Source organism: Helobdella robusta (genome assembly GCF_000326865.2).
Source record: "Helobdella robusta unplaced genomic scaffold HELROscaffold_18, whole genome shotgun sequence".
NCBI classification, from domain to species: domain Eukaryota; kingdom Metazoa; phylum Annelida; class Clitellata; order Rhynchobdellida; family Glossiphoniidae; genus Helobdella; species Helobdella robusta.
Window position 1 is genome coordinate 634,809 of NW_008703981.1, and position 15,000 is coordinate 649,808.

The 15,000-nt window shown below is 35.2% G+C and overlaps 1 protein-coding gene across 1 annotated transcript; it reads left to right on the plus strand.

Annotated features, from left to right (window-relative positions):
* Nucleotides 1-8,880: 8,880 nt before the first annotated feature.
* On the plus strand, nucleotides 8,881-10,185 carry HELRODRAFT_76594 (hypothetical protein; the record flags this gene model as incomplete). The annotated part of the gene is made up of 3 exons (XM_009016284.1): nucleotides 8,881-9,487; nucleotides 9,551-9,944; nucleotides 10,092-10,185. Coding segments are annotated over 3 exons (1,095 nt in total), but the record flags the coding sequence as incomplete, so codon positions are not given.
* Between the last annotated feature and the right edge of the window lie 4,815 nt (nucleotides 10,186-15,000).

Sequence of the window (15,000 nt, forward strand, 5' to 3'; positions counted from 1 at the left end):
GTCTTGTTTGTGTTGTTAGTGTTGACGTGTTATTGTGTTGTTGTTGTTGTTTAGTTGATGTGTTGGTGTGTTATTCTGTTGGCTATGTTTGTGTGAATGTTTGTGTTGTTGTTGTTGTTTGTGTTGGTATATTGTTGTATTGTTGTTTTATTACTGTTGTCATTTAATGTCTCTGTGCAATTGCTGTTATTGATGTCATCATGTAATGTTGTTGTGTTGCTGCTATTGATGTTACTGCGTGTTGTGTTGTTTTGTTGTGTTGTTGTGTGTTTATCCATCTTCCAAGCCACTAACTTCCAAGGTTATCATCGATCTTATGGCAGGCGGAGCTTGTTAGCTGGTGAGGATTATTTGATGATGAAAACAATAATGATGATGATGAAAACGATGATGATGACGTTAACATAAGTTTGATGGTTTTAAAATAGTGATATTTATACAATTTATTGTGAGTTTGATGGTTTTAAAATACTCTCAACTGGGAAAACACAAGTGCAAAGATTATATAAAACATTACATCAATAAAAACACTAGTGACAACAACATCAATAATAATAACATCAACAACACAACAACATCAACATCAACGTTGGTTTACAAGACAGCGGCAGCAGTAGTAGTAGTAGCAGCAGCAGCAGCAGTTTTTGCCTAGACACAATTGCTACATATTTGCGTCATGCAATGAAAACAAAAACACAAAAAGCTACAAACAATGGAATGGAAAGAAAGAACAATTGACAAATGAATGAATGTATGTAGTAAGATCGGCACCGAGAGAGATGTTGAGAGGGTTAAGTGAGAGTGATTTGAAAGGAAACTGGGGAGATAGTGAGAAGCAGAGCTCTGAAAATTGTCAATATAATGCAAGTTTCAATTCAAACTGGCTTCAGTGTTCAGAAATAAATTTGGATGATGATGATGATGATGATATATATATATATATATATATATATATATATATATGTGTGTGTGTGTGTGTGTGTGTGTGTGTGTGTGTGTGTGTGTGTGTGGTATGTGTGTTTGAGTAAGTGTTTTATTTATTTAATCTGTTCATCTGTCTGTCATTCATTCGTTCATTCATACGTTCATTCATTCTTTTATTTTTTCATTAATTCATTCATTTATTTATGGTTTATTCCTTCATTCAATAATTCATTCATTTATTTATTCATTCATTTATTCATTCATTCTATCAGTCATTCTACCATTCATCAACATCATTCAATTCCATGTAAACGCATTTGAACAATTTTTAATAAATCGGGTACTTGTAGACTGTTACCAACCAACTTACCAATGTTGGTGATAATTTTAATTGGGTCGTATGTAAGTTTGTATGTTTGTATGTATGTTGTATATTTGTATGTTTGTATATATGTATGTATGTATGTTTGTTTGTTTGTTTGTATGTATGTAAGTTTATATGTTTAGGTATGTACGTACACGCGAATGTATGTATGTATGTATGTATTCATGCATGGATGTATGTTTGTTTGTATGTCTGTCTGTTTGTATGCAAGTATGTCAGTCTGTACGTATGAACTCTTCAATATTTGCATCAAGCTGGTTTGTCAGTATGTTTCTTTTTGTATTTCATGCGTTTGTATTAATAAAACTAATGTATGTATGAATGTGTATGCAGCCATGTATGGTTGCTTGTCTGTCTGTGTGCATGTGTGTCTTTTTTTCAATATTTGCAAACACTAGACAGAAGTATGCCAAAAATAGCATAACTTTATTCTGTTAAATAACATTGAATGATATTTACTTCAAATTTACAATACATTTCACTATGGCATTGAAATAAATTTAACTCTGCGATATTTCAAAATTTAAATTAAAAATTTTACGAAAAAATTTAATCATAACATTAGATATAACATCAAACGATTGCATTTGAATGCTGATAGATAAATCATGAACGATTTTGTATGAGGAAGAATGAAAAAAACGTTTGCCTGTTTATAAACTGGTTCACCTGAGTTCCCTCTCTCTCTCTCTCTCTCTCTCTCTCTCTCTCTCTCTCTCTCTCTCTCTCTCTCTCTTCCCTCTCTTCCCTCTCTTTCTTTCTCTACTATCTTTTAGTTTTTGTTGAATTCAGTATGTGTTTATGTTTGTGCATGTGTTTGGGTATGTGTCGGTGCGTGTATATATGTATGCCTTATGTTCTCGCATTGTTTGTATGTTTGTTTATAAAGAAGTGTACATTTGTATGTGTGTGTATGCTGTGTGTGTGTATGCTGCGTGTGTGTGCTGCGTGCGTGTGTGTGTTTGTTAGTTTGTTTAATTATAAGGTTTGTTAAACACATTGGTATGTTTGCTATGGGCTTAAACAGATGTATACATACACATTTTTCCCGATTATATGTTTAAACATTTTCAGAGATATACAAGCATACAAACAAGTATATGCAATCAGATTCCTGCTGTCATTTCGGGGTTTTTTAAATCGTATTTTTGTTTTACCATCTTGATTTTTTTTTCATATTTTTGTTGACAATTTTGTTGGTTTGCGTGTCTGTTTGTGTCTGTTGTTTGTGTGTTTATGTGTGCGTAATGTACATTGTATTTAGTAGTTTAGTATTTAGTTGTTTTGTATGTTGACATTGTTTGTACATTTTTAATTAAATTAATCGTGCATCTATAAGTACGTCTGCATAAATTTGTGTACATCAAAGCGAATTTGTGATTATGTATGTGTTTGTGTGTTTGTGTATAAATGTATGTATGTGTGTCTGTGTAAAATCTATGTTTGTTTGTATGTGTGTGTGCGTGTATGTATCTATTAATTTTTCTCATGTGTCGCGCGTGCTCGCGAGTCGTCCATCTCTCCACACGATGTCAATTTTTATGATGGCTGTCATTAGCTGGAAGTTGTGTCATTGTCTTTCTTTCGACGCGTGTGTGTGTGTTTGTTTATAAATATATATATATATATATATGAGTGTGTGTGTGTGTGTGTTTATATATGAATGAATGTGTGTATGTACGTGTTTCATTTTTTGTATCACTTTGTATATTAGTTTTTGAGTTTAAAATTGAACACAACATTTGGACTTTTTTATGTTATATGATTATGCTCAATAGATTTTATACTTGTCTTCGTATGCTAGTAAGATCTGTGGGTGTTTTTGTCAATTTAGATGTGTATCTAACAGTATTTATGAGTTTATATGTTCGTATATGTATACAATGGTGTACATACGTTTGTATACTTTTGTATAGTTTGCTTTGTATGTATCGTTTACCTTTGTTAAAATCTATATACATGTTTGCACACTCATGTCATACAAACATACAACACAAAATATGGTGATATGTGTACAATAGTTGTTTGTACGGTACACAAGCGTGTACAAATGTTTGTCTATTATAGCGTACGATGATATATATGTGCACACATGCATATGCATAAACGAATGTACAATTCTTTTTTGTACACTCAACGAACGTGTCAACGTACATCTGTCACGTGGTTATCACTTATTTATTCCTCCTACTTTCTTCGTCCATCCTTTATTCACTTATCTCTGCTTTGTAAGAGTTGTTCCTAACGGTATATCGCCATGTGTTTTGTGGTTTCTTGTTGTATTTTGTAGTGTTTTTGTCGTATTTTGTATGGTTGAGTTTGTGAATTGATTTTGTTGCTTGCTCGCGTGCGTAACACGGTACCCGGTGCAAGAAATTACCGAAATTTTATGGTTTCAAAATTTGTGTGTCCATTTTGTGTGTTGCAGTTTTTTTTATATTCTCTCTCTCTCTCTTTCTCTTTCTCTCTCTCTCTCTCTCTTCTCTCTCTCTCTCTTCTCTCTCTTTCTTTTTTCTATAATGGTTTGAAAAATTGTTAGTGTTTGGATGTACGAATGATGAAAGGTTTGAATCTAATAGATTGTTTTATTTATAAGGAAAATAATTTCAAATTAACTCGAATCTGTTTAGTTTTTTAAGTTGTTTGAATCCATCCAAGTATTGCATAACTTCTTTTGAACTGTCTGTAAAAAAATGATCTTCAAAATCAGATCTTGCACTTTAAACCAGTGCAAAAACGTGTCACATACACACGCACACACGCGCATGCACACACATTCACACACGCACACACATAGATACATAAACACACACACATACATGCTAACGTTCGTAACATCCAACTTTACGTGATTAGTTGCCAACTGCACCAAACCTTCTTCAACAGATTTCATCATCGTCGTCGTCATCATCTTTCTCATCGTCATTATAATCATCACCACCATCGTCATCCTCATCACCTCCATTATTATCCTCGATGTTTGAGATATTGTTGGTGATCGATCGTAATCTTTTAAAGCATTAAATCCTTTTTATGCTTTAATATGTTAGTCATCTTTATTATTATCATCTTCATCACCATCATCATCTTCTTCTTTTTCACCTCCATCACCTCCATCCTGCCAACCACTTAACTTTTCATTTGTGGATGATAATTGCGGACAGTTGGCAAATCTTCGTGTGTGTTCCTGATGTAGTTTGCTTGCTGCTCGTGACGTTTGTGTGTGGTGTGTTTGTTGCGTGTGTGTGTAGTACATGCGTGTGTGTGTGTGTGTTGCATGTATGTGTTTGTTGTATGTGTGTGTGAGTGTTAGCGCTTAAGGGACCGTTGAAGCCAATGGTATTCTTCTATCTCTCCAAAATCCTTTTCTTTCCCTCGCCATCTTCATTGAGCTCAATGTTCCAACCCCCGTCCATTCCGTGATATCATCCATCCACTTCCTCACAGGTCTTCCAACTTTTTTCTTCTAGTCCCTCTTTCTCATCAGTACTTTTTTGATCAGTCTGTCGTCTGTCATTCTGCAGATGTGCCCAAAGATGCCCAGCTTTCTTTCCTTGACACTTTCATACACAGTTTTTTGTCTTCCAAGTTGTTTTCTTATGGCATCGTTTCTTATCTTTTGTTTCCAACTGATTCCCAGCAACTTTCTATAACAATGCATCTCGAATGCTTCCAGTTTGTCTTTGTCTCTTTTCTTCAACGTCCAAGCCTCACATGCATACATCAATGTAGAAAACACACACGCTTCTACGATCTTTAATTTTGTTTTTGTAGATACATTACCGTTTTTCAATATTACTTTCAAAGATGCAAACATTCCTCTCGCGATTGCTATTCTTCTATCAATTTCTTTCGAACAATTATTGTCATCAGTTATGAGGCTGCCCAGATATATAAATTGGTTCATGTATGCGAATGAAGGCATATAATTCTATGTAGGTTTGTGTCCTTGTATCTGCTTAAACGTGTCTGTGTGAGTGTGTGTGTGAGTGCATATGTTTTTATGTGTGTCAGCGCATATGTCAATTTCCATGATTTATATGTTTAAATTTTGTATTTTTTATAAAACAATGTTTGTTTCGGATGTATACCAGCAATGTTTGTGTTTGAATACATGGAGAGAGATGTTTGTGTGAGCAGAATTGCTTATCTATGTGATGTAATAAAATTTTAGCGGTTATTTTTCAGTCTTCATATAGCAATGTTTATTAGAGCGTTGTTTGACGCGTTTTATGTGTTTTTGTTTTTATTAGTTGCTGTAGAATATTCACACTTGCGCAACATACAACGTCATTAGGTTGATGTTGTGTGTGTGTATTATGTATGTATTTAATACAAGTGTGTTTTTTTTTATTCTAGAATTATCTGTCGACATTTTTTTTATTAATGTTTTTTAGGTACTTTTCCCCCTTTTTTATCACCATCATCATCTTCGTCGTCATCTTCATCATCACCGTCATCATCCTTATCACCATCATTCTCATTTTTGTCACCAACATCACCATCTTTGTCTACTTCATCATCTTCATCATCGTCTTCTTCATCATCATCGTCATCATCTTCATCACCATCATCGTCTTCTTCGTCACCAACATCACCATCTTCGTTTTCTTCATCATTTTCATTACCATCATCGTCTTCATCATCACCATCGGCGTTTTACGTGGCGTGTGGTGCTGGCTGAGTCCATGTGTGATTAATCATATTTTATTCAGCCCTTTCATCTCCTGCTTATTGGTTAATTTGTTTAAACGTTCACAAGTTTTATTTCTATGATTAATTTTATTTTTATTTATTTATTATTATTCATTATTTATTTATTTATTTTTTATTGAAACAGTATTAATATTTTACTTTCCCAACTTTCTTATAACTTTCATTCCTTCTACCAAGTGACTCAAGAATCTTTTTTTTAAATTTTCATCCTATTGTGCAGTTAGTACATTTTGTTTCGAAGGCTTTTTTAATAATTATCAAAAATATTATTTTAATAAATAATTATTTTGGTGTTATAAACTTTTCTCGGTCTACACGCAACAACTGCATTCATGTACATCATTTCAGAAATCAAACATCTAGAGCAGATGTTTTGTCTCGTTTTGTGTTGTATCGTCTGGTACCGTTTAGTATGGTCTCGTATCGTTTAGTATGGTCTTGTATCGTGTCATGTCGTGTTGTGGCTGTTGATGACGTCAGAGGTGTTTGACGCCAGGTCATGCTGTGTTTATTTTTCTCGTCTGTCACATCACGTCAGATGTTTCGATTTCTTTTTTTCACCGCATACTTTTCTTTTCGTTCAATTTAAAAAAAAAATTATTTTATTTGTTTAATCGAAATGTTTAATTTTCGTTTTTCTAAAATGATTTTGTTTAGCAAATTGATTCATATGTTTTCCATGCCACTTTGCACTATGTGCAAATATTTGAACTTTTTTTTATTTGCAGAAGATTCCATTAAATGAAAACGTCTTTAAAGCAATTGACAGACATTTTTTTCAAACTATTTTTTTCTTAAAGTTTTCTCTAGTTGAATACATACACAGATAGATAGATATACGCACATACGCACGCATATACACGTACACACACGCACACGTACATGCACGCACATCTTTTGTAATCGTCTCGTGAGTTGCATTTCATTGTACGTGTCATGGCGTGTTTGTTCATTTGTAACGCGTCAATTAATGCGTTCCACACTAACGCACGCACGCACGCATGCACACACATACACACGCGCACATATAATTTTAATAAAATTTAAATTTTTTTAACTTCATTACAAATTTTTATAGTTTTAGAAAGATTTGATTACCCAATTGATAAATATAGTTATGGCTACACTTTAGACGTGTTATATTTAATTCGTCCAAATTTTAATTTGTTTGCACGAATTAAGCACCGAAGCGATTAGGTACACGTTTGAATGTACCTGCTTATATCGAATTTTCTCCGATAGAACGAACACATCAGGGCGCACCAAACTTTCAGCACGCGCCATCGTACTATTTATTCAATAAATCAAATTGGATACAAACGAAGGACTAAGCAAAGACCACACAGGCTGCAAATATTTGCACAAGAAATTGTGCGTATCTATCTTATTGTTGTACGTTCACGTTGTACGTCGTCTGGATATTCTGTGTCCTGTATTTCGTAGTGTTGTATTTCGATGTCGTACGGTATTGACTGACGTGTTGTGTTTACTTAATGACGAGCTAGTGTTTCTTTCTGGTACTGTTTGTTTCTGCGACTGTTGACTTGCTTGCTCGTTCGTTCGTTTGTGTTTCATGCGGTTTGTTTTATTTGTGTGTATAAATATTTGTTTATAAATAAGTATAGACCTATATAGACATTTATCTGTGTATTTGGTATTTCCAGTTTTTGTTTTAATTGTTTGTTCAACGAACAAAATTATTTTCGAGATTGAACTAATATTCAAATAATATTTTTTGCAGACAATCTACTGAACATAGAAGAAAATGATTTGTTGATAAAGTTAAATTTATAACACCTCGTTGAATTATAATTAAAAATAGATAATATATGGGATTCATTTTTATCAAGATAAAAAATTATCATTTATTACCATGAAATTAGTATGGTCAGTTCTTAACTTTTAAATAGAATATACGTAGTTGAAAAATAATAACGCATTGTTAAAAACATCCTCAATGATGGCCTCTTTACCATCGTCATTGTCGGCACCAACAAATTCAGCAGTTGAAATGATGAAAACAATGATGATCATCGCCATTATATTACTTTTAAAATTAACATCATCATCTACTCAAAACACAAAAAATGATTTCGAAATCTACGAAGAGGTAGCGGTTGGTACAGTGGTGGCCAAAATGTTGGAAGAGCGGAAAATCGCATCGAAGTTTGTCGGAATGGAAATGTCTGCTCTCCGCGTTGTAGTCGAAAGTCAGACTTTGGAGTTGCAGCGAGATACCATTGATGACGTCATCGGCGATGCTAAGTATGATGACGACGATTATGGAAATGATGCTGTGGATGACGGTGGAGTTAGGAAAATCAGCGTCAAGGATTGGTTCGCGTTAGACGAAAATAACGTTTTGAAGGTTTGCGAAATTATTTTCATTTTTTTGTAAATTTTGTAAATTTTCATCTTGTATTGATTTAAATTAAGGTTAATATTTTAGATAAATGTGTCAATAACATTTTGAGATAGTGCAACCTTTTTTTTCATAGGTTAATTCGAAGATTGATCGAGAGATGTATTGCTCCAGACTGCCAACATGTGTAGTTACACTCAAAATGTCTGCCCAGGATTCAATGATCTACCGAGTTTTCAGTCTGAACATTAACATTCTAGACATCAATGACAACGTTCCCAACTTCGGCAACCAGACTTCACATCCGGTCAACATCCCAGAAGATGCCAAAGAAGGATTCATTGTTAAACTTCCGATGGCTCGTGATAATGATAGCCCGCGATATTCCATAGTTGAGTATGAGTTAGCTGACATCTTAAACAATGAAGTTAATTTGAAACTTTCTGGATATTTCGAACTACTATATGATCCTACCAAAATAAATGATCTCAAGATGGTTTTGAAAAAAAGTCTCTACCACTCTGATATCTTCAAACCCGCTCAGACATACGCGGTGTTGTTGAAAGCGAAAGACGGAGGCAACTCAGGTGGGTCGACAGTATTGAGAATCACGATTGAAGATGTCAACGATCACGTACCTGTGTTTGATTCAAAATATTACAACGCAGTCGTCGTTGAGTCATCTCCTCGAGGAACGCATGTCACCAGCGTGCACGCCAGCGACGAAGATGGAGGACCGGCTGGCTCTCTCACCTACCGACTCTTCAACCCCCCTCGCCAGATCCAATTATTATTTGCTCTCGATAACAAAACTGGTGAAATAACGCTGAAAAGTAATTTGCTCGACAGAGAAAAAACTCCCAAGTTACAATTCATTGTCGCGGCAGTTGATTCAAGCGACAGACCGTTGTCCAGCACTGCGCAGGTTGTTGTGGATGTGTTCGACATCAACGACAACTCTCCGACCATTTCAAAACTGTCAGGATCGATGAAGGTGCTGGAGAACTCGATGGTTGACACGTTAGTGAACGCGGTTGAGGTCAACGATTTAGATGATGGAGCCAATGGAAACGTCCTGTGCTACTTGGATGGCGATGACAGTGATTTCTTCAAATTAAAAATTGTCGACGGTGACTCCATCACGAGTTCCAACAATTTCGCAGCTGACAATTTCATTTCCATTCAGAATGTAGGAAGGTTTACTATCAATGTTGCTAAAATTTTGGACGTAGAGAAAACTCCAGATATCAATTTTACATTAATCTGCAGAGACAATCCAATTTTATTGAACACATCTCTCACTTCGAGCCAGAGCATTGTGGTTACTGTGATTGATGTCAACGATAATGTACCTCAGTTCGAAAGAAACGATTACATTTTCTCTTTGAAAGAAAACTCGCCATCCGGGATATTTGTGGGAACGATCAAGGCAACTGACCTGGATCAAGGAGATAACGGAGCAGTCACATACCGACTAATTAACGATTCGACTCTATATTTCTTCATGGAACCAAATATAGGAACGATTCGTTCGAAAGTGTCATTTGACAGGGAGCAGTGCAAAAGATACGGAAACTTGAAATACGTCATACCCGGCAGCAACACTAGCAATAAAAGTGACAACACTTATAACTCCAACAAAAACAACGAGAATGATGACCGGATAAAGGACATTGACCTCTTCAAATACCGCCCCCTTCAAAGCAGCGTATGTTACTTGACATTAATCGTCGAAGCGAGTGACCACGGCGATCCGAGCCTCACCAACACAACAACAGTCATTGTCATCGTTGATGATGAAAACGACAACAAACCGATATTTGACATACCGACTTATAATTTCGTCATCGATTACAAAGCTCCGATGAACTCGACCGTCGGTGTCGTTCTGGCTCGGGACGGGGATGTAGGCGAAGGTAACAATGTCGTGTGGTACGAAATGTTGGAGCAACAGGTCAGCGACAACTGCAATGTTCTAAATGTCGACAAATACACTGGCCGGCTATTCACCGTTGACAATCTCAATCTCAATAACAACAACAACAATAATAATAATAATAACAATAATTGCAAATTGCAACGTTATAAAGTATTGGCCTTAAATGAGAATTCTTTTTCTACAACTGCGTCACCCGCTAACAACACTTGCGATGTGCTGGTGTTTCTCAGAGAGCCAAATGATGTGTACCCGGTATTTGAATACCCGCTATCCTACACGCAAAACAGTACACTAATCATCAACTATTCAACGCTAACTCCCAGCAGCAACAACAACAACACAAACTCGAACAAAAATAACAAACAACTCATTCGTATTGCGGATTTGAAAGTTAGAAAAATAAAAATCGACGATGACGTCATATTTTCAATTGATCACGTGAGCTCTCCAATAGATAACAATGACGAAACGAACGGCCATATTAATATAAATGAAGACGACGACAACGATGATGGAAATGGTGGTAATGATAGTAGTAGCGACGCAACAACCACAGCTTGCAGGAAGGGAGTTGACATCTTCGTTGTTGACGTCACGTCGGGACAGCTATTCTTTGACGTCACATGCTACAATGATTTCCTTTTATCGTCCATTGCAAACAACAATAAAAACAACAACAACAAAAACAACAACAACAATAATAATAATAATAACATATTAGCACGTGACAAACATAATGAAACGTCATCATTCACCTTAACCTTATCGGCCAGTAACTCGACCTATCCGCCTCTCAAAACGACAGCCACACTTGCTGTCGTCGTTACTAACGTTCCAATCAATGATATTAAAAATAGTAATAATAATAACAACAACAATAATAATAATAATGATAATTTCGGGTCTATGCTGTTGAAAGACGAAAACACGAGAAACATCGTCATCATCGCCAGCGTCGTCATGGTAACCGCGTCGCTGGCCGTCATCCTATTGGTGGCCATCGTCGTCATGGTGATCAAATCAAAAAATAAGAAGAATAAAAGAGCGAATAATAATATTAACAACAACAACAACAACAGTAATAATAATAACAACATGGGCAGCGATAACGAAAGAAATAACAGTATTATTCAGAATAATGAATTCAACAATAAGAATAATAATAATAAAATTAATAGTAAAAATAACAAAAATAAAAATAAAAACGAGCCAAAAGACAGAAAGCATTTGAAAGGCTTAAAACCTCACAGCGGATTAATTTTTAACTTCAGAGGAGGTAAAAAAACTAACGAAGAAATAACATGCACCACTGCAGCCACTACTACAGCAGCTACTAACAATGACGGAATAAGAAGTGGAAGCAGTAGTAGCGACAGTAGCGTTGATGGCGGCTGCAGCAAGAGACATGGAAGCGCTACTTTGCTGGTTAGTTTATGTAATGTAATTTTTATCTTTTGTAGAAAAACCATAAAAAAAGCAATAATTAAAAAATTTACGTAGGCTTTTGGTGGTATAAATGATTGCCTTTAACATATATATATATATATATATATATATATATATATATATATATATATATATATATATATATATATATATATATATTTGTTCATAATACATCATGCAGCATGAGGTGTAGTCGAACATGTGAACAATTTTTTGATCTCAGCTTTTCTCAACATGTTGATATATTATACATGCATGTTTATTACTATACAAACATGCGTCATGTCATAAACACGCGCGCACACACAAACATATAGCACCCAAGTTTTTATTAACGTCATATCTTCACAAATATGCAAGTGCACGCATGTAAATGACATGAAATAAATTTCCTATTTATTATTAAGCTTCGTAAATGTACAATATACATAAACACATACACAGACACTAACAAACACACATACATACACGTACGTTGTGTGTGTAATACATTAGCTTTTATAAATCTGTCACTATGTAGCCGTATTAAAAGTTGTCTGGGTGTGCGTGTATCTATGCGTTCGTGTGCGTACCTGTGTGTGTCCATGTTTGTGTGTGTGAGGGTTGAAATTTGGAATATATAACGAATGTTTGCTTGTTTTGCTTGCTGACTTGAACGTAAAAAAAATATTGAGATACTGTGACAAATGTCAATTGAATTGAGAGTACCAGGAGTTTCATGTAGTTATTTGTAAACGTACATTCATTCGTACAAATGCGTGTAAACGTGCACACACGCAAACGTGCGGTACTTGTTTATAATATATACGTCATCGCTGTGTGTACATCAACTTCCTGCCAAATCGACCAATTATTTAAGACTTATCTAGGCTCAAAGGTCATCAATATCATCATCATCATCATCTCCACCATCATCATCATCATCTCCATCATCGTCACCATCATCTGCATCATCATTATCATCATCTGAATCACCGTTATCATTATCACCATCTTTATTCGGTCGGTGAGTTAGCTCAATCGGTAAAAGCCCCATGTCTCGTACAGCTATGCGATGCCCTGGTTCGAATGCTGTCTGTCTAAAACTTAAAGATCATCACACCCAAGCAGTTCTAGTTCTGCTTTGATGAAAAGAACGAAATCAAAAAGAATGAAAAACTCAAACTTTTTATCATCATCAAGTGCATATTTAAATATATGTATAAATATATGTATAAATATATGTATAAATATATGTATAAATTTCTAAATTTCTCTCTCCCTTTCTCTCTCTCTCCCTTTATATGAATATTTATTTATTGGCACATCACTGGTTGTGGCCGTCCATTATAGTAAGGTGATAATAGGAACCAATTAACACCAACTCATCTTGCCAGCAAACATTAAGTCCAATTAAATTAATTGCCTTTCGTGTGGTAATGTGTGTGCGTGCGTGTGTTTGTGTGTGTGTTTGTGTGTGTGTGGTTTTGTGTGCAGTGGTGATGATGTGTTGTTGTTGGATTCTTGTTGTCATTTTTTTATGACCAGTTGAGTGTGTTTTATATTTTAAATATTTTATTGTTAGCACCGATACTTGCTATATATGCGTTTGATAACTTGTGAAGCGATAAGATAACATTACCTAATGCGTAACATCACACAACATCCCATTGCATTACGTAGCATCGTATAACATCACATCACTTGGGTACCTCTTTCGTAGCTGGCTGTTGTTATTTTATGTTGATGCACTGTTTAACATCCGGCTGACATGTTTAATGTTTATGCATTGTTGATGTTTTATTGTTGGATGTGTTTATTGCTGCAAATCTGTGTGAGTTTAAGTTTTATATGGTGTTTATGTTGACGGTTCTGATGGTTAATAATAACGCAAGACCAGATTGAGACTTTGTTTGCGTTCCATGTGTTGATAAAGTTTGTTTGTTTAATGTCTATTGTTTATGAGAACGATTTCTAACTGAAAAAAATACAAAACAAACTGAAACAAAGTAAAATAATCAAGTGCGGGTTGAACGAATACAAAATGAAACAATACAAACAAACTTACACAACAAAACGTAAACATACAAACGTGCTCGTTTACGCGTTTGTTGCGTACGAACGCGCAAGTTATGCGAGATTATGCTTTAATGGGATTTGGTCACGTACACTCGTGAATGTGTACGTTTGTGTGTGTTGTATGTATGTGAATGTGTGTGGTGTGTGTGTTTTATGTGTGCGTATTTATTTCATTCATCATTAAATAAAGCGGTTTTTTTTCTATAATTTTTTTATTGATTTTTAAAAAAGTTAACTTGAATGAAATCATGTCCAGTTACGTGTGATTTACACGTCAACACACTTTCACATACACACACACACACATGTATGCAGACTCAAACACGCATACACACACTCACACACACACACACACAACACGACAATAAGCGTTCGTGTGGTGTGTGTGTGTGCGGATAACGAAGGAATGGTTGCTTGGTTGAGTTGGAAAACAAATGGAGATGCATGCGTGCGTGTTGTGTGCGTGTTGTGTGTGTGGGTGTACGTATGTGTATGTGTTCTTTCATGTGTATTTAGTACACACAACACACACGCACGCAACACATACACATGACAGAGATATATATACATATGCGTTCATACGCATTTTTATAAGATCCTGTGTTGTGAGAATATTGCTGTTTGATGTTCTTTAAAACTGTTCATAGGCGTTCTGTTCGGAGCTGTTTATGTGTGTTTAATTGTTTAAGGACCTGCCTGTTTAAAGTTGTTTATTTTCGTTCAATCGTTGTTTAGAGTGGACTGGTCAACATTTCAATGATGATGTTTGATCTTCTGCTTCCACGTTCAGAAAACTTCAAAAAAGTTTCTCAGACTTATATGTGGGAGGAGGGGGTAAGAAGATCTTTGTTGTGACAACAGCGGAGATTATTCTCCAAAGATGATTGTACTGCTCATGATTGTTCTGTTTATTTTTAAAAGTTTTGTTACCAGTTTTCAGTAACTATCGAAGTTAATTGACGGTTTAATTGAGCAAAATTTTTGGATTTTCATGTGAGCGAATTGATTTGCTTTTTATCAGCGTTAATTACATTGTTTGTCATCATCGTCATCACCATCATCGTCATCGTCGTCATCAGCATCTTTCAAATCACTGCCTTCTAATCTCATAAGCAGCAATGCATAACATTGGATTACTTGGCAGGCAAGCATGCAGGAGAGTGAACAAAC